We start from the raw sequence: 20,525 nt of genomic DNA on the forward strand, positions 1-20,525 counted from the left end.
TACTGCCTTAAAAAATGAAATAAATCCAATATTTATTAAATTAACTATTTTACTGTAATTGCTGCAATCTAGAGTCTAGCATGCATCAAAGTCCTTGTCTTTTTAAGAAAAACAGTAATTGTAAAAGTCTATCCATTTTGGTAGAGCATTTAAAATATGTATTTACTATTTTATTTCCTTTTGACATAGCATCCAGTTGGTCCACCACAGTGCTATACAGAAATCAACCAAAGAGCTTCGTGACATGTCTAAAAATAGAGAGATAGCATGGCCTCTTTCAACGCTTCCTGTGTTTCACCCAGTTACTGGTGAGATTGTACCACCCCTTCACACAGACAGCTACGATAATACCAGTATGCCTCTGATGCAAACACAGCAGTAAGTATTTAGATTTTATTTTTTAATATGCATTATGTTGCATGATTTAACTACAGATTCCAGTGCTTGTCATCTGAAATGTATTGTTTATAGAGGTATCAGTAATGACTCTAGTTCAAGATTGCTCTGATGTTTGCATTTCAAGCAGAAAAAAAGGCTTTCTGTTATAGAATTAAATGACTGGGTTTCAGTCTGCAGACTTGGCAAGAAGCTTTGCCAGGAACAGTTCCATTTCTGCATATTTTGGAGAAAAACTACTTTTGACAGGGGAATCAATTAAAACTGTCCTGTTTTAGACAACCTGCCTCTTAACCCATGCCTTTGGAGTTCTGGTATAAAACTACCACTGGGTTGGTGGCAGTTTCATAACAGAAAATCCAGACTTTGTAAGTAGTTAGTCATGTATCTGTCACACATAGTTTATGTTTGAAATGTTAACACTGAACAGAAGAGCATATTCCATTACATAGATAATAAATACAGTCTTGCCAGTGAAAATGCTCAGAGCTCTCAGCTGTTTTCTTTGTTGCCAGCCTCTCTCGAATACAGAAACCAGAAAAATACTAATTTCTATTCCTTAAAGTTCATTTATCAGTAACCTAATGAAACTGTGGAGACAGACTGACAGTGCTTTGAATGTGCTCTAATTCAGACAGTTTGGTAGTGCTGTAGAAAAAAGCAATTTCTAGGAAGGTTTGGTTGAGGTCTCTGCGGTTTAGCAGGTCTGAGGCAGCGGTGTCCAAAGTGGCTGGTGTTTTTCAGCACCATGCTATGACACGGGCTCCAGTCAGTAGCTCCTCGGCTGGTGGCCCTGCATGGCCCCAGTGATACCGGTCCAGTGCCAGCACTAACTTGGCCCTAATTTACACGGTTGCCCCGAATACCCTTCATAATGTAGATACGTGCTAGAAGAGAGTTTTCTTCTACCTGTCCAAAGCTAAAGAAAATACGGCTGTATAAATTATCCCTTGTACAACTGCTGCAAAGTGCTCTATCCTGTCTTTTACAGGTTCTTCTTCGTTCAGAATAGCCATTTTTTACAACTGGGGTGCTAAAGCCTGTACCAGAGGACATTGTACATAGAGTTATCTGCTTCACCTGCATTCCAACCCCTATTTCCTATCTCTAAAAGCAGTCTTAATATCTGATAGCTGTTAAAATAGACACTTAAGCAGGACACAGCAATGTAACTTGTCTTGATAGGTGAACTGGTCCAATGTGTAAAACTAAGCTGACCATTCATTCATTTCACAGTCAATAATTGAGTTTCAAAACTGTCATCTTTTTTCTGCTCATCACTTATGGAAACCAAACTTTGCATAATAACAGAAGCCTCCAGTGACTCTTGTACCTCTGATGTTTCACCAGGTCTGATGAGGCTCTGAACCTACTTGACAATTACAATGATAGGAACTACCCATTAACAATAATTTTTGACAACTGTATTTGCATAGTGAAAATGGATTATTGCTTTGTAAGCAAACCCTCAGATTTTAAATTCTGAACTTTTATGCATAAAATACTTCAGAGTTTGTATGGAAGCATCAAAGATATTGTTTTTTGTAGGAACCTGCCACATCAGACTCAGATTCCACAGCAGCAGACTGCAGGTCAGTACTGAGAAAATACGGTAATTATTAAGTGACCAGTGCAGAGGAATCAATAGTTAAAACGTATACGGTCTATGGACAGTGGAAACCCATTTTCAAATATAGTGAAGTATTACAGCATTGTCGCTCCGGAATTCTTGTGATAACACCAGTGAACATTTTGCAATGGGATTGCTTAAACAAGTAGGAGTTATACTACATTAGGACTCGGTGTGAGACACTGAAATCCGGTACAGGATTCATATAAATAATTCCCTGTTACAAGGTGAAACTGCAGCTGGATTCCCAAATGCAGTTACACCGTTCAGACACTCTAAAACTTGATAGGAAATCAAAATTTCTAATTCCCACCAATCCTAGTTAAGCTCTGAAGAAGGAGCTCTTTATTGCTGTTACTAAACAGAGTTGATATTGGGGAATCTGTGGTGAGGCACATGCCCATGCTGCGGGTTTCCTGTGTCTTAGTCATGGCTTTTACGTCATTGTCACAAATCCTGATGTACTGACTGAGGCTGTGAATGATCCCATCAGACTAAGGCTGATTGTTCTCTCTGGTTGCAGGGATAGACATGTGAAAGGGGATAAGGATCATACAAGGAGAATGTAGAGGCCAAAGTATAATTTTTGAATATTCAAAGAGGTATTTAGGCAAAACTCTCTATATATGTATTGAATATAACATGGGAACTACAGCTCCAAGAGGAAGACTTGTTTTAACTTAGGAGTTACATAAGCAACTCTTTCTTTTCATTCAAAATCCTTCTTCTTCATTACTGCTTTCGGGGATTAAAGGAGAATTTCGTATGACAACATTTCAAAGATTGGAGGCAAGTATATAATAGATGCTTCTGCCCATGTGGGTTTTTTTGTTATTTGGAAATTAAAAACACATTTATTAAAAATAAAACAAAACAAAACAAAAACCAAATAACCAAACCTGACTGCAGTTCTGCTAGCTTTGATATTTGTGTGCTTTATTCTACATGCACTGAAAATGGCAGATGACCCTGATGGTCAAAGCTTCATTCCAGTGCCTCCAGCACTGATTTGGGTTGACATTTAGCGTAGCTCTTAACACGCACTACTGCAGGTGTTTAGAAGGTAAAATAAAAATGTCTTACAGTTCAGCTCTTCTGTTATGACTGTTTTGTTACAAGAATTCCAGTTTGTCTTGCAGTAAAAAAAAGATATGAAATCACCTTGTAATACTCTATGTTGGCAGCAGTGAGAAATTTTTTAAGAGGTAAGAAATACAAGATAGCATGGCCTTATTGTTTGCAGGTCGCACTGAAAAAAACTGTCATAAATATAGATCTTAAAAATCCTTCTGTGTATTTTCTGTAGTGCATTATTTTGCTAGAATACACTTGTTCTTTCATATTCATCATAGATGCTGCTGTGACAAGCTCTCAGAAATGGGAGCGGAGGGGGGAAATGTACTCGGGACAGACGTTTCCTCCTCTTCTTGTACTTTACAATGACACCTTCCTTTGTAACTTGGATGTGCAGGTGACACTGTAAGCACTTCCATGACATGATGGCATATGCCTCTTGCAGTTTATCTTCTAAAGGATATCTATGACTCATGTTGTCAGGTTAGATTTTTAGAAAGTCACAATTTAAAACAAAATTCAGGTGATTGTTAGATTATTTTTTTTTAGTAGCATCAGTACAAACTTAGCAATCCGTTTTATTGATGTGTTCAAATAAGAAATTTACAGAAATAAAACACTTCACGCCAAAAAACCTATAGAACTAGATGGTCATTGTTTAATTTTTTTCCTTTCTTATAGAAAGTTCTCAATAATATACTTGGGATTATTAACATCCTATCAGTCACCGCCATGAATAAGATATTTCTGGTTTAGAGTTTCCATAGATCATACTTAGTAATTTGAAGAGCAAACCATATCTAATAACCACTATCCTCTTCAGGAACTATCTGAATCCCCAATAAGAAAAAACATTTTTTAACCTTATATAAAAATGCAGTTTTGATAGCTGACATAATGCTCAACTATTTCACAAAGTTAAAACATAATTAGGAAAGAATTATGTGAAAGGTGACAACTCACATCTAACATTTTTATTATACTCCTGAAAATTGTTACTCCAATATTAAAAGGTATATTAAGTTTTATAATTGTCTCTATTGATTGGCAAAGTTCATGAGGACTGTTTTAAGGTACTTAGATGAAAAAGTTTATGGAATATTCCTATAATGCAAAAGACTAAATAGTGCATGTATACTGTAGACTACATTTTCCATTTTGAGCTTCACAGTCTCTCTATGAAGTCTGTTAGATCCCAAATATCAAAATAAATTCCAGATAAACAATCTTTCCCAGATCTCTCCCTTCCCATAAGAAAGCAAGCAAAGCTTTTCCATGTATATGTTGTCTTTTGGTCCAGGTTGTACTTGTGTTTCTCCAATGTGATGGTTGATTAAGGAGTAATACATACTATTTATGTGCTGTGCTACCAGCTGACAGTTCAGTATTGTTGAAGCATCACCTGCCACTGATGGCTTATATAAACTCTCATCTATTTGCAGGTAAATGGTATTCCTGAGGAAAGAAAACTAACAGAAGCAATGAATTTGTAATCAGAGAAGGCAGCAAATTGTCTTATTTCCTTATTTGTTCTGATTGATGCATGAATTTTTCTGCTGTATATTGTGCATGCCCACAGTATTAAGATGATTTCAGTGCCAGAGAGTACAATCACTTCCATATAACTAATGTACTGTATCCTTTTGTACTTTGGACATTTTTGACAATTTGTAAACACTGATAACTTTTTATATTTGTTACATTCAGAAAATACTCTTTCAAATATATGTATTAATAAATATCCAACTTTATTCTGTCTTGTGATCTATCCTGAAAGTTTTAACAGGGGAAAAAAAATTGAAAATAAGCACTAGGTTCAAAGGATTTCAGGCTTTGTTCAATGAGATGATATAATTGCCTTATATTTGCACACAAAAAGCAGTAGTGTACAAGCATGGAAACTTGTGCAATATGATGAGGCTCAGAAATAGTATTCCAGATTTATTAGGCATTAATTTTGTAGAGATTATCAAAATGTAATAAGCAGTTATTTTTGAACAAAACAAAAACCTGCAAGTATTCCTATTGAAAATTGGATTTCAGTTCCTTCACTAGAACTTCAACCTATTTCACAACTTGTAAGCAATAAAACATTTAAAATCTGTCCATTCATTCATCTGGTTGTGTTAGAAGAAACTATTACAAACTACTGTAGGCAGAAATTAATGTCTCCAGTAAACAAGGGTAAATTTTGTTACGGTATACATGGACTAACTTTTAACTCTTTAAAATACTCTAAAATTTTTTTGGTGATATTCCTTATCTGATGCAGTTTATTTTCTGTAGCCTCCACATTCTTTTTTTCTGGAGCAAAAAGAGTTGTGTGAGAACTAACTAACCAGTAAACCAAGGATTATTTTTGAGAATTTTAAAAAGGAGTTGATTAAATAAATACTTTTCCGGGAGGTGGCTACTTTGAAAGGCTTTTGTCTATGCACCTGAAAGCTTAGTAACATGAACTTTGTTAAAGGGATCTGAACAGAGGTTTCCTTCTTTTTCAATAGATGGTGATAATTTATCTCCTGACATTGTTTTGCATATTTTAAATTATTTTTCTGATACTTCTTTAAATCCTCAAATACAGCGTAACAGGACTTCAGGGTCTCCAGCTGTAACAGTGCACAGTTCTTGGGGTTTTACCTCAGAGCATCATACTGTTTTAAGCTGACATTTAAGCTTTGTATTTTCTGTGGTATTTTATCTTTCAGAAGCTGTATGTTCATCAGGACATTGCATTGTAAGCAGAAAGCTGCGTCTGCTTTAAAATTGCTAAATGCTGGCTACATTTCCCTAGCTGAGGTTTCTCAGGTCTCTGCTAAGAGAAATTCTGAGTAATTTAGGAATTTAAGGCTGAGGCTAAAAAGAAACTGTAAAATAAGGTTGTTAGAGTTTGTAGAAAGACCAAAGTAGGCACCGGAAAGTAGGCACTGGCGCTTTTCTTTTTTTTTTTTTTTAACAGTTATGACCCTGTTCTTTAAAACTCAAACCCCTTTTTTCATTTGCTTTAAAATGAACATAATAATGTGTGTATAGGTTTGGACTGGAATGCAACACTTTGGCAGATACTTTTAAACAAGTAAAACAAGTCCTAGGCTGTTATTTAGGCACATTTTGTGCTCTAAGTATGGTAACTATTGAAGCAAAGTGTATAATCAGTGCTCAGTACAATGTACATACTTGTATATTGTCAAGCCTAAACATCCTGAGTTTGCAAGGACAATGCTGTCCTAAACACAACCCATAGAATATGCTAACAAGTGCATCTAGCCATAGGAATAGTGCTGGTGGTGTTTACACTACGAGAAGTAGCTCAAGGTAGTCCTATAAATTGGAAAACTAAGTCAGTTTCTTATAACAGTTGGAATAAAGAGCCATTCCTACTTCTTTAAAAGTGGCGTGAATCACGGCTACCTCATCTGAAAGGTGCCAAGGAAGAGCTTTCACCAGTCAATCAGCCTCTCAAGAGACCCCTCCTTTTTTCCAGCAGCTTGGATGGTTATCCGTGAAAAGTGAGTTAGAAAACTGCACTGGGATTTAAAGTAATTTAAACATTTACCTCTCTTATCCAAGCTGTGAAAAATTTGAGTACAATCAGCATTTGCTTTCTACCAGTTTCTATTAGTTTCTACTGCTATTTTCAAACATACAGGCTGTCAAGTGCTTTGAAACAGAAATGAATGGAATAGATTTTAAACAATGATTTTTAATGCAACGTAAGACTAAAATTTGTAAATAGTATTGGTTCTGGATCCTAACAGTTTCTGGTAACTTGAGGATGACGTGACAATCAAATACCAGTTGAGCTTATTTGTATTAATGCGTAACAGTGCAAACATATTTAAGGAAATTTCCTGAACTGTTCCGTACATGCATAAAGAATCAGTTTGTACCAGTGGGTGCTCCACCTATTCTGAAAAGAATCTAATGATGTAGGTGACTTCAGTATTGAGCACACCTGAACTGTTTTATGATTGAAAGCTTCATTCATTTGAGGTAAGTTTACCAACAAATGATTTATTTTTACTTATTAAAATAACTACTATTGAAGTATAGATTTATACAGCTGGCTAATGACAGTGGCTAAAGAATCAGTAAGTTAAAAGTGCCGATAGTTAAAACAGTGAATTCACAGCCTTTTAATGATGTACGATGACAGTATGAACTGATATTGTATTAAGTGACAGTTGCAACCAAATTAAATAGAAAACACTACAGATGTCTTTGTAAATATATGAAATGTAAAATCTAATAAACAGGAAAACATTAAGTAGTGATGTTGCTGCCTGGTTATTTTACATAATGATGCCTGAACAACTTTGTGTGACAATGTTACAGAGGGTGACACTGGATGGTATCTAGAACTGAAAGGGAGCCAATTGTGCAGGGTTTCTGTTGCACTGGGGGAGATATCTAAATAGGTGTGGTAGAGGGAAGGGATGGAGAGTATTTGCACCACTTAATGTGGGACCTGAACTAAGTATTATCTCCCCGATGATACAAGGAGCTTTGAGGACAGGAACTACCCCTCTGAATCCTGTGCTTAAGCAGCCCCTTCTATTTAGTATGGGACTTAAGTAGGTAAAATAAATGCTCAATTCCTAAACCAAATAAATCTTAAGGCTTGATGTTGCCAGGCTTTCATGCAGAGCTCCTGCTGCAGTTTTTAGCTTGTAACCCTGGGGGTGGGGAAGGGGAAGTATTTGATGCCTCTGCTGCACAGTTCTGCAGAAGTTGCCTGAGTTCCAGGGGTGGTTTTGGCTACTGCAGCTGTAATTCCATCAGTAAATGTACTGCAGAAGAATCTTTCTTCCTGCACTGCATTTAATTCGCAATACAAGTGGGTATCTACCCCTCATTTGAAGTAATAGTATCCAGAATATCGCTCTGAGAAACTGCAATATGAATCTGTCATTTAAGGTAGGCATAACAGTGAACTGTAGCCCAGCTAGAGTCAAGCAATAAAAAGTTTTTACTTAATTGATGCTGCTCCCATTACAAAAATAAGCATCCACAGCACATTTATTTAATGTTTAAATTACTTCGTATTTTTACATAACCTGAAAAGAAAATATATTTATCCCACATACAGTAATAATAAACAAGTGCATTATTTCAAACATTAAAAATAAATCTTTTAACCAAGTCTGTACAACATAAATAAAATTATATCTACAACATTTAAGTTGTGAAGAACAAAACAAAAATTATTCCTCAAACTCACAAGTTCCCCATTGCTTGTAATACTGGCATAGATGAAGGGTATGCATCCTATCCCCCACTACAGCATTCACCCATACCGTTCCTTTCAGCCATTCAAGCACTCTGACCAAGGAGGTTCAAACACTGGAAGTAATGCACACAAAGAACAAATAGCTGAGGGTCCTTCCAATAGCTTTGAAAGAGCTGGCAGACTTAGTAAAACTGCTGAATTTGGGGGAAGGGAATGATTTATTTTTTCTTTTTTATGATGAATGACTGGTGATTCTTTAAAAGAAGTTGTTCTCCACAAAAAAAAAAAATTAACTGAAGCCATTCTTTTCAGAAATGTTTTTTGCACTCATTAGTAGCTGCAAGTTCGAATTCAGTTTTTTGACTGGGATAAGATAAAACATTTATGTGACAGTACATACAGTACAAATTAGGATTCATATTGTTTATAATCATATATAATTGCACATATGCTTGGAAAACAATATTGTGCTCGTGTTTTTGACTGCTAACAAATAATCAGTAGAAGTATAAAATGAAAAAGCAGCTAGAGGTCAAACATCACTTGAACCAAAACCACAAATAGCAAAGAAATGACCAAACTGCACTGAGTAAATGGAACGTGAATTACAGCTTGTAATTGTAGGGTTACATCTTTCAATTTTACTTTTTATGCTAAAGGAAAGAGTTAATAAAGATGGGCACTACTAAAAAGGATGGGAAAAAAGGTTGCTCCAAACAATTCCAATCTCATTTAATTTGTAATTCTGAGACTGGTCTGTCTGTATGCAACAAGAAAACCATTCAATCCCTCCTCCTTGTGATATGGACAGGCTGACTTGCATCCTTGACTTGCATCTTTTTTAATGAAAATATGATTACAGAATAGAATATGGCACCAGTTCCCTAATGAGACCTAGTTCAAGGTCACCTAGAAACTCAGAGAGGGGTTTGAAGATCACTGATCCCCTCCCATTTCCTTAAGATCTGATGGAGTAGACATGATGGAATTTTATCTGACTGAACAAAGCTGGAGGTCTTCCAAAAATTCTTCATCTTGAACTCAGTCTCTGAAAATTATTGATCAGTTTGTTCACTGGGACTCTACAGAAAACTGCACATAGTTAAATGAATGAGTGGAAAATTTATGAAAAGACAATTTTTTTGAGGAAAAAAAGTAAATTTTCTTTACATTAAAAATTACACCTCAGAATTCACCATATTTTCTGAGAACATCTTAAATTTTTTAAAAAAAAACCCTAAAATATTATGTAAACGTATATAATCTTAAATCACTGAATTAGTGATGACTTTTTATTTCCACGTATAAAGGGTTTCATACAACATATTACTATCTCCACCCAAAATACTTATTTCTAAACAAAAAATTACCATTTTGATCAGAAAAATGCCCTGGTTTACCAGTAACTTCATGTTTCACATCAGCTAAAGGTGACCATTAACAGAGGATCACAAGTTTGCTCTTTTTTGCTCCTTGATGAGAATGGTTACAGCACGTGTTGTGTACAGGCGGTACTCCAGTAACATCCACTCTTCATTTGGCTGACCCAAGGTAAAGTTAATTCCGTGATAAGCACATGATACTGCTAAACCACTTAACTTCACTTTGTGTCATGTTTCAACAGATATGTAAACAGAAACATATATCCAGTAGAAAAGACTCATTTTCACATGCAATTCTGTACAGTGCATACTTGTTTCTCAGATTATTTGAGAAGGCTATTTCCACACAAAATATGTACATTTGCACTATATACATTTTCCACACACTTAATTTAAATGTCATCTTGTACATCCAGTTGAGAATTTTTGTTCAGGCAGATACAAAGTAAACCTGAAGAAAGTTTCCAAGAATCTTTCAAATTAATGCCTTGACTGATCTTGCATTGCTGAGAAGAGGAGTAGTCCAGAAAAAAATCCAGCTATGCATAGCAACCTTTTGAGCAGAGCTGAGTTATCTTTAGGAACCACAATCTGTGCTAGATCATTAGTGATCTGAGAAATTTCATGTGCCACACACACAAATATAAAAGTGCTGACAAGAACATTAAACATTGGATATCCAGGAATGAGCACTAAGATGCCCTTTGTGTCTGCTGCCAGCCAAATATGGTATTGGCAAATGAAAAGCTAGAAGAAGAAAGAAAGAGTGTGTTTATTAATACTTAAAATATTTTTACTTACACAAAAACATACAATTATTACTATTGCATCAACTGGCACACTGTACTTCTGCCTAAGTTGGACACCTACGATTAAATAACTCACTCTGAGAAGCTGTTTTCCACACATCTTTGCTGTAAGACGAAAACATTAGTCTGTTACAGTACACAGTAAACAGGGTTTGTTTAGTCCTTAACCAAATACAGCACAGGGGAGCATCGTTTACATCATGTCAGAGCACATGTGGAACACACCTCCACTTAGTTACTGTTATCTCTGGTGAGGAACTGAACTATCATAAGATTAATGCAAATAAAAGATAATGCTTCAACTGCTGATGAAAGCAAAGGTCCCTGGAGTTGATCAGCACCTTAAAGCTCATGAGGAATCAGAACAATGAAACTGTGATTCTTTCAAAAAAGTTCAAAATCATACACTACATATGCATCGTATTACCATGAGTTTCTCCTAAAAGTTCCTTTCCCTTTCTAAAATATATTTTAGTAATACAATAAAATTAAACATTTGATTTGCAAAATGGCAAATAAGCAAGATAATTCCTACTGTTTCAAAGTACACGCTCAACGGAACGAGAGAACATTTGCACTTAGAAGGGTTTTGTTTGTTTACTAATCCAAGAAAGCTTTCTAGGGCAAGCATATTTATAAGTGTACTCACATTAGTCACTATAATTCATGCTGATTCTTCAACTGGCTTAAATGTTTATCTTCCAACTGCATATGGACCACAGCTTACTCCAGCATTAAATCCCCACTCTTACAACCCTAAGCTCCCCACCCCAAAACAGCATTAAGAAGTTTGCTACTGTCAGACTGCCATTTCAGCGTTATTTGTAAGTGTAAATGGAACCTACAATGCTAAAGAAGGTCAATCACAACAGCATGGTATTAAATAAGCCAATAAATGATTTCACTATTTGTGTATTATACTATAATTCAGATACTAAAACCACCTCACATGTCATGAGTTTCAATTTTCTGTACTTCCGATCATTCTACTTACCTCTAGAGAAATTTTGCCAAACCAGGCAAAGAAGGAGCTATACACAGATCGGACATACCCAGGAATGTTCCTGATGAGGATGAAAGCTAAAATCTTTTTTTAAAAAAAGTAAAAGAGAAATGACTGTGGATGACAAGCAGACTACACACACTCAAAGGCTTATTTATTTTCACTGTCTAAAGTGAATCACGCACTAAATCTTCTTTAAACTTTAGTAAACATATAAACCAAACAAATATCCCTGATGTTAATACTTAACAAATTAGGTCTTGAAATTGCAAATCTCTTACACACATTCTTACACTGTAGCAAGTCACATTTACAGCTTCAGGAGAATCATGGCCTTGATGTTCATAGATAGTACTACACACTTACTAGGCATGTTCACAGAACAGGTTATACCATGCCAGCCTAAAGCAAAGGTGGCCCTAAACCAGAGTTAACCCTCAATTTTAAAAGCGAAGGTGTCGAGATGGACAAATTAAAATTTAAAAAATTAAGTCATACATGCTACCCCTGAAGAGAGGGCATTAAAAAGATTAGAATCAGACAGCCAGGGTATAGTTGAGCAGAGGACACAGTAAGAGGAAAATCTGAATTTTAAGAAAACCACATGGATACCCCTGTGGCCTACCTCTTCTCTGCCTGAAAGTGACTACAAAGTCCCATAGGTTGCTTCCTACACTAATACCTGCCAAACATTCATGCTTCCCTACAGCCGCCGCCTTTTCCTCTGTTATGCAATTAGTCAAAAGTTGAGTTTGGACTTAAACAGTGCATATGAAACCCACACTAAGGACATCAAGGTTAATCAAAAGCATAATCGCAGTACATGATTTCAGTGCTTAAAGGCAATGACAGTGAGCAATGTAGTTAAATCCTTTTTCACTTTCAGATACGAGAATGAGGCTCAATTAGCTGACATTCCATGCTAAAGCAAAATTATATTTAAACACAATTTTTTAAAAAGCCCAAACAAGAACAATCCCGATTCTATCACTGTAAGGAAAAAGACTATAATTGTAATTACCTGCACCACAGAAACAGAAGGATGTAGTTCATTGCACTCTGTCTTGTTTTTACAGCTACTAGCCCAAATAGAGTAGGTCTGAAAGATACAAAAATCAGTCTGTGTAGCAATTAAATGCAACATTTAAAAATTAACCAACAGGTAAACTACTATGAAGTGCTTCAGCAGTAGTGGGTTCACTAAGATGTGGGACAGTAACAGATAAAACTACGCTGTGCTTGGTTTCGTGATTCTCTCAAATTCTTCTTTGCAGCTCATGAATACCATACTTACTCATACCCTAAGATACAGACATACTGCTGACAAATCTTTCATCACGAATAGACAAGCCATCAGGAATGGAGATAAGAGTTGCATTATCTACCAAATTTTTTTTATGATACAATTTTCTTGTAACCTTTGCAATGAATTGAAAGAGTGATGTTTCATCATCAGATAGAGTTTTCATCTACAGTTGACCGAAATAAAAAATATTTTGGTAAGTAGATAGGTAGAGCTGTGCACAAAAACACAGATGAAATATCTCCAAGATTTGATTTTTAAAATCAAGATATTTTCTAAACAAGAATGGCAGAAAACTTAATCTTTAAGATAGATTTACAAACCTGATTATACTAGTTACACTAGGTACATACCAAAAAGGATGTAATTGAAATAAATAATAAAACATTTGAAACTCTGCTGGAGAAAAGAGGATCTCCCTTTCCTTCTGATATTATCTGACGTTTCTGCAATGCCAGATAAATAAAAGCAAACAGCATCCCATGAAAAACCACCTGTAAAAGACAAACAGAATGCAATAATTATTTCATGGCTTTTACAAGTACTTCAGGTACAAATTCTTAAGAGAAATGCCACAGGATTAAACTATTTGTAATAGCAAAGCTTAGGTGTCAAAAGGTCCTTTCCCTGATTTACTGAAGCAATCAAAAAACAGGCTTTCTACACTAGGTTGTCATAAACTGCATTTTTAACTCAACTCAAAAACTACAAATAAAGTACTCTTACAAATGCTTCACAGAGCATTAAAGACACGACAATGAAATTTCAAGCAGCTTTCAAGTACCTCCTATCCCCTCTGCAATCTATGTCAGCAATGAAAAGGGCTTCCACTGGGGAAAAACCATGAGTCTCTGGCCTTCTCTCAAGTGAAAACATTCAAGAAGCACTACAAGTGCTTCCCTCTCTCACAGACACAGTTATTCAGCAGAGCATTTTATGATCTTATGCCAAGTTCTCATTAGCTAGCAACACGATGCCATTTCAGGCCCATGCGGTGCTTGTCTTCTGTATTTATTTTAGGACTTCCTCCTTAGCAGCATCACAGAATACACACTGTTCACAAGCAACAAAGCTCCAAGTCTGCAATGCTGCTACGCAGTGTGCGCTGTCACATGATGGGAGCAGCCCAGGACGCGACAACTGTGTGCTCCTCAAATTTCAGTTCCCAAAGACCGCCAGAGGGAGAAGCGTGCAAGCGATCCCATTATGGATAAGGTTAGCAGATAAATGCTCCCATCACAGAAACTCCATTTACCTTACCAAGAAGGCAAAAAAAAAAAAAAAAAAAAAAAAAGGGTCAGTAACTGGAAAGGAAGCACTTTCCCACTGGAAAAGCATTTAAAAATATGTGCAAGAATAGTCTGGTTTGGGCATCAAGACCCTGATTTTAATGTGTTTTAAAGGTTACCATAAAAGAAATTTATCCTTAATTGATACAAATTTCAATAAATATTATTAAGAAAGCCACCACAATGATTTGCCTTGTATTTCAATAGCCAAAAGTGCTGCAGGTGTTAACATTTTTGCAGTTACATTTTTAAGAAAAGACAAATCTAGGTCACTTTATGGCTTTATTTTTTAAAATCAAACTAAGCAGGATCCAGCAGCAAATAAATCAACATCCATCTTTTAAGCAAGGCTTTGACAGGTGGATGCAGCTGAATCTTCTATTAAACAATCCACTGGGACAAACTCCTGCTTTCTCTTGAGGAAAGGAAAACAACGCTTCCTCCCTGTCAAATTAAAATACACTTAAAAGACCAGTATAAATTTATGCAAATGTTACATACATAGCGATCCAACTTCCACCTAAACCACCATTCATAGACATTCCCATTCAGTTCAAAACACTTGGACAGTGGCCAAAAAGAAAATATCTTCTCAAATGCGCCCTGCAAAAAATAAACATGGTAAAAGCATTAAAACTGATGTCAACCATATTTACTAAATCTATATCAATATGCTGGCTTTTAATATTATCACGTCCCTATTTTACTTGCTACGTTGCATTACCAAAATAACAGGCTTCCTTAGAAAGCACTCTCCTCGCCCCCAAAAGAAAATAAACCACCAAAATACTTCAGATGAGAAAAGGTTTCAGTTTTGCTTTCTTTAAAGGTTTTGGCACACCTTCCATTTTGTACTACAGGCTTAAAGGGAGAGATTCACTGATGTGTTGGGATAATGAATGCATACTCTCCAGAAGACTATAGCTCAACAGGCTGAAAATCGATGAAGGATTAAGACCATACAAAATCCTCTGTAAAATCCTAGAGTGCCAAACTCTGCCCTTATTTCTGTCAGCTATACTTACAGCATGCAATAAGTCAGTAACTCAGCATGAGAACCAGTCTTTTGAGAAGGTACCAAAGCCAATACCAGGTCTCTAAGAGACTCAGATCTTCATATCACCATCCCACCACATATATCACCATTAGGTTGTTAAGGATAAAAATAGTCAAAAATTTACAAACCTGAGAATATGACAGAAAATATATAAATGTCAGTAAGCAAATCAGTTTCAGCAGTAAACCAAAGTGCCATAAGCAATTCCCTGAGGAAGAAATAAATTAATCAGTACAGAGTCATCAATTTTTCAATAGCAAAACCCAGGACACATTAAATAATAACTGCCAATTGTTTAATGTAGCTATCCGTAGTAATAGACGCATTCATAAAGACAATGTTCAAATATTACCAGCAATATTTTATCACCATCTACATTTACATATTAAATTCTACTTTAAGCAATTAAAATAAACATTCACAGCAATTAACAACCTATTAAACCTAAATTAAGCCTCATGTCTAAAACAGGAACAAAATACATACAAGATTCAAACAATCTAGGTGTTCAAGCAGAAACACTATTTTAAAGCCTCTGCTTTCCCAAATACTCTGCACAGGCAGTCCTTATTCCAGATGAATGTAAATAAATAGATAAAACAAAATGCCCAACAGCTTTTGTCATGTGAAATAAGAATATATTATTAAACTCTGAGATACCAGTTGTACTCCGAAGCTCAACTGCAGGTCATTAAGGACAAGAATCTTGTTAAGAGAAGCCTGAGAAACTGCTCCTCAAAGCTGTTGACTGATACTAAGCTCTACCCAAGTCTCAGCAATGCCAACAGAGATCCTGTCATATAAATTGGCAGCTGTAAACAGGGACATAAACAAGTGAAAGTTGTCATAGAAAGATCTAGTTTCACAGTATGCTACTTCTCCAAAGTATACAACAGTAATTTCTATGTTCCTGGAACAGAAGTGCCACTGTAGGAAAAAAAAAAATATTGGAGCTATTGCCTTTGAGATACTTTGTAAAACTACTCTGATTACATTTTTATGACATCTATTCCTAGCATGCATTTGGGATATTTCATTGTCATGTCTGCAGACTATAAGATTTTGATATTACTCCATCAATACGGAAGGAGGATCTAAGACTCTTAGGGTTTTAGTTCTAATTTAGGTGTATTAAATAATAAGCATTTATCACATGATGACAGCTTTTCAATGAAGTGGGATTTCACTTCAATTTTTATTTAAAATAACTGTATCACAAGACATACTTCTGATAGTTCCCTTAATCTAAGATACTAAGATAACAAACCCCATGTTCTTATTTGGCAGGATATGGCAGACTGGCTGCTAAAGATGGATGAGACATATTGGCAACGCAGAACGGGAAAGTCTAAACGCTCACTGTTCATGCCATACCCATTAGTACACTACAGCTACAATCTCAGCTACCACAGATAGTGTAACCTGTGGTTTTAGTTTGCATTCAGTAATATTACAGCTCTTCATAAAACACATTTCTGATGGTCAAAACCTGTTAAAAAGTATTCTGACTGTAACCAGAGACAGTTTATTTATCAGCTGTTTATTTTTCAGCTGACATATAATTCACCTATGACAAGCTGTATTTCTGTGAACAGCTGTTTAGCATATTTTGATTATGTTACAAAGAGACTGAGATCTACTAACAATACCATTTTCTGTATGGTTATCATGGTAGTAACATGCAAATGTTTTCTAGCAGGAAGAAAAAACCTTACCATTTGCTTTCTTCTGGACAATCTGAGGCCATACAGCTAATGTGGCATAAATGATCATAAACCAGACAGTGACTAATGGCACAAAGTAGTAGAACTGGTAAGGTCGGTCCATCACTACGCACAGTACCACAACCAAGAAATTGAGACGAAATAAAACCTGGAGGGCATCAGAGGAGGTAAAAAAGAGGATATATAAACCAGGAGTAAAAGCTGACAGAGATGGGCGACAGGTTTCTTCAGCACTCCATGAAAATATCGATTAATTTTACATCTCACATGCAGATTATATTTCGGTTACAACATAGGCAAGTATCTCAAGGAATATCAACAGCACAATACAAGGCCGCAGGCTGGTTATGTAGTACTGGATCTGTTCTATGCTGCCCTACTTGGGTAGAGATAGCAGTGAAAACAGGGTAAAACAGAACTGACTGTCCCCCAAACTGGGGACTGAGTGTTCCAGTTGCAGGGTGCTGTTCATGCCTCTGCTTTCACTCCCATAGCCACCTGGGCTAGCTCAGTTAAAGCTAGGCTGATGTCATTACCAGTGCTGCAGCTGGGCTGCAGACATACGTCTAATAAGCACAATGACGTGAGTTATATGACCATATAACACCTAACAGCAATAAAAGATATATTTTTTAAAAATTCTTAAAGTGCTACAGCACACACACTGCAAAACCTGGGAGGGCAACCACCAAAATAGGTATGTTCTCCAGTTTCATTATAGTGCAAAAATTAAGGTTTTTAATTAACAAATGTAGGCTCCAATACACTGCCTTTGGAAGCCTGACTGGATCATTACTTATATATTGCTATATATTGGAAATTGCTACCGCATTACTCCATTACTATGTTTTGGAAAATATTTGTTTTGATATTTTAAAGCCTACAAAATTATATTTTTCATAATTTTTATTGTAAGTATTATTTATATGTTCTATGTTTGTATTAGATAAACATTACTGATTAAACAGGTCAGATTACACACAAACAATAGCCATTTTTAATGTGCAAACCTTGGTTAAGTAATCTGATACCCCATTTAGGAAGTACAGATATTTGTTATTTGAACGCATTTCTTTATAAAAATAGTAAGTAGATATTCTTACCTGACACACTCTGTATACACCAAAGTCCCCTTTTAACCAAAAATATGAGAAGTGCCCATAACCTGTTTGGAACAGATATGCAGCAACCAGAACTCGAATGTGCATGTACACAGGCAAAAACTGTTGAGAAACATAAAATACCTTTTATAAGTGGCCACATAAACGCTTCTGACTTTCCTTTTTCCCCCTATTTTAGGCTTTTTCTGCATTGCAGTAAATCAGGTTTAACTAAGAAAAGCAGCATTATGCTACATTTCCCTATTTCCTCCTCAGCTCTTTTGGTGCTCTAACCTCTCTGATCTTAAAATGCGTTTCTTCTGTTCATTGCTTTACACTTTCTGCACTCTATTACCAGTTAAGAGAGACTGAAGAAGGGCTCTTTGAAAGCTTACCTTCAGCAGTTTCAAGTTCAGAACATAAAAAAAAGTGTTGCTAGCAATTAAAAATAAATTAACATAATATTCTACATGGAAGAAACAAGTATATTTTTTTCACAGGTTAAGTAATGCATAAAATTCTCTTGATATCTTGAAATATATACTTAAATAGAGAGAAAAACATTCTGCTAATACCATTTTTAAAACTACAAGAACAAAATTATTAATTATTCATTCTCTCCAATTCTAATACACATTTGCACTATCTTTCTTTTGAAGTAACATACCCAAATTGGTTTCCCACTTAAAAAAAAAAAAGCAAATCACTTACAGTGCTTGCTCCAGAGATATGGTAAATCAAAATAACAAGTTGCATCCAGCCCTTCCATTCATCAGTCTGTTCTCTATTTAACACTTTAGTCTAATGCAAAACAAAACAAGAGTGTTGCTATTCCAAAAAGTACAACGGACATCTACAAAATGAGGAGAAAAAGTTCAAGACAATAAACTACTTTGTGGGTAAACAGGTCTCAATTGTAAAAGCCTTCTGTCTAGCAGACACAGGTCTACCAGATTTTTATGTGATCTACTCTCTTGTATCCAAGCTATGCTCATTTCCAATTTGACTGAGTGACAGTGGCTCAAAGTGCTCGTACATAAACATTTCAAAAAGCTTTTGCATCTAATACCATGAAAACGTTATACTGCTTGTGAGTATGTTTTTTGCAGATGAGTTATACTGGCTTTGAAAACTTAACTACCAATATTTAGCAATTAGTTATTTACACTCAAACTAGGAAATAACATTATAAGCTGGATATCAACATGATCATTACCTCTTTGGTATTTTCGGTATAAAATACCCCCAAAACCAAGATATAGACGATTGGTATGAAGAAAGATGAGTGTGTATAAAATTTATTTTCCTTCATGAAAAGATTTGCTCTGTCACACAGATAAAAATAGGTCATGATTAGACCAAGTTTGCAGAAGGAGTGTAAGAGCATCTCTAAAGTAGAAACATTAGGAGTGCTGATGGCAGGTTTCTTCTCCTCTCCACTTTCCAAATCAGTGCATGATTTGTTCTTCCGATAATTATTCCGATTAATTAAATTGATAATTAAATATCCAATAATGGACAAAGTAAAGAAACAGAAAGCTAACTTCTGTATCAGAGTGAGAGGAGGCTGAGGCTGGCAGCAGGAGCCATCAATGGGCTTCATTATCTTATTGCAGTAGACGTTCATAAGAATCATCGCATTCTGTCAAAGAAATAAACAGTTTTGTCAATAAATCTCTAATAAAAAAATTAACATTTTCATCGTAAGAAATTTTCTTCTAGATCATGTATTAACATAAAACATTCAATTCTCCCTTATCATTACAGATAAAATTTCACAGTACCCCTATATACGTAGTTGCATTCAACAGTACAGTCAAAACATCTCTTCCAAACAGGAAAACCTTAAGCTTCTTGAGGTAAGCAAAAAACCTTAATCCTCATCCTTGTAAGAGAAGGGTTCTATCTACTGACTGTAAAAGCAGCTAGAAAGAGCTAAACAGACTCTAAATGAAAAAAAGCTCACAAACTTGGGTCCTAAAGGGGCACGACAATCAAAGTCTCTAAAACATGACAACAAGACTGAAGCCTGTAGTGAGACTACATTTAGTTCATCCAGTACTTAAAAGCAACTGAAACCTGCAAAGAAGTGGAACTAAAACTGACACGCAGGGCGAACTCTTTCACAGGAAGAGCAGACTGACAAAGCCCAGAGGGGCTCACTGCAGGCATATATATATATTTAAAAGTAGGTTGAAGATAAAATAAGAAATAAAGTCAGTGGCACTCCATGCAACCAGGAAGTTGTATGTTATGGGTTTTTCTTATCCTTTTCATACTCCTTACTAAACAAAATTATATGGGAACACAGGGGAAAATTTAAGACTTATTTCTTAGCACTGCTTTACAAATCATTATCACCCTAACACCATGCAGATGAAGGCATGAAGTTTGCACTAAAGCTCTAAAAGATCTAGCAGACTAACGGCTATTTTAAAATAGCTATGGACTAATGTGTTTGCTACTATGTTTTTTTAACATTCTATAACTGACTGCCCTCCCACCTACTGGGAATCATTTCCTGAAGA

At 35.7% G+C, this 20,525-nt stretch overlaps 2 protein-coding genes across 9 annotated transcripts in view; one reads left to right on the forward strand and one right to left on the reverse strand.

Annotated features, from left to right (window-relative positions):
* Nucleotides 1-6,400, forward strand: part of SGCE (sarcoglycan epsilon) — a 25,567-nt gene extending 19,167 nt beyond the window's left edge. For 5 of the 7 annotated variants that reach the window (XM_026843632.1, XM_026843635.1, XM_026843636.1 and 2 more), the window contains 4 exons: nt 190-378; nt 1,945-1,988; nt 2,781-2,815; nt 4,543-6,400. In XM_026843632.1, coding sequence (XP_026699433.1) covers nt 190-378; nt 1,945-1,988; nt 2,781-2,815; nt 4,543-4,593 — 319 coding nt within the window. In that variant the 3' untranslated portion in view covers nt 4,594-6,400. The remainder of the gene's footprint in view (nt 1-189; nt 379-1,944; nt 1,989-2,780; nt 2,816-4,542) is intronic. The other 2 variants (XM_026843634.1, XM_026843631.1) reach the window with 1 other exon arrangement.
* Nucleotides 6,072-20,525, reverse strand: part of CASD1 (CAS1 domain containing 1) — a 25,424-nt gene continuing 10,970 nt past the window's right edge. For both annotated transcript variants that reach the window (XM_026843628.1, XM_026843627.1), the window contains 10 exons: nt 19,214-19,639; nt 18,709-18,798; nt 18,001-18,120; nt 16,889-17,045; nt 15,302-15,381; nt 14,618-14,719; nt 13,181-13,321; nt 12,546-12,623; nt 11,516-11,608; nt 6,072-10,459 (listed from right to left, as the gene is read on the reverse strand). In XM_026843628.1, the coding sequence (XP_026699429.1) occupies nt 10,193-10,459; nt 11,516-11,608; nt 12,546-12,623; nt 13,181-13,321; nt 14,618-14,719; nt 15,302-15,381; nt 16,889-17,045; nt 18,001-18,120; nt 18,709-18,798; nt 19,214-19,639 (1,554 nt within the window). In that variant the 3' untranslated portion in view covers nt 6,072-10,192. The remainder of the gene's footprint in view (nt 10,460-11,515; nt 11,609-12,545; nt 12,624-13,180; nt 13,322-14,617; nt 14,720-15,301; nt 15,382-16,888; nt 17,046-18,000; nt 18,121-18,708; nt 18,799-19,213; nt 19,640-20,525) is intronic.

Source organism: Athene cunicularia, assembly GCF_003259725.1.
Source record: "Athene cunicularia isolate RWA chromosome 2 unlocalized genomic scaffold, athCun1 chr2_part1, whole genome shotgun sequence".
NCBI classification, from domain to species: domain Eukaryota; kingdom Metazoa; phylum Chordata; class Aves; order Strigiformes; family Strigidae; genus Athene; species Athene cunicularia.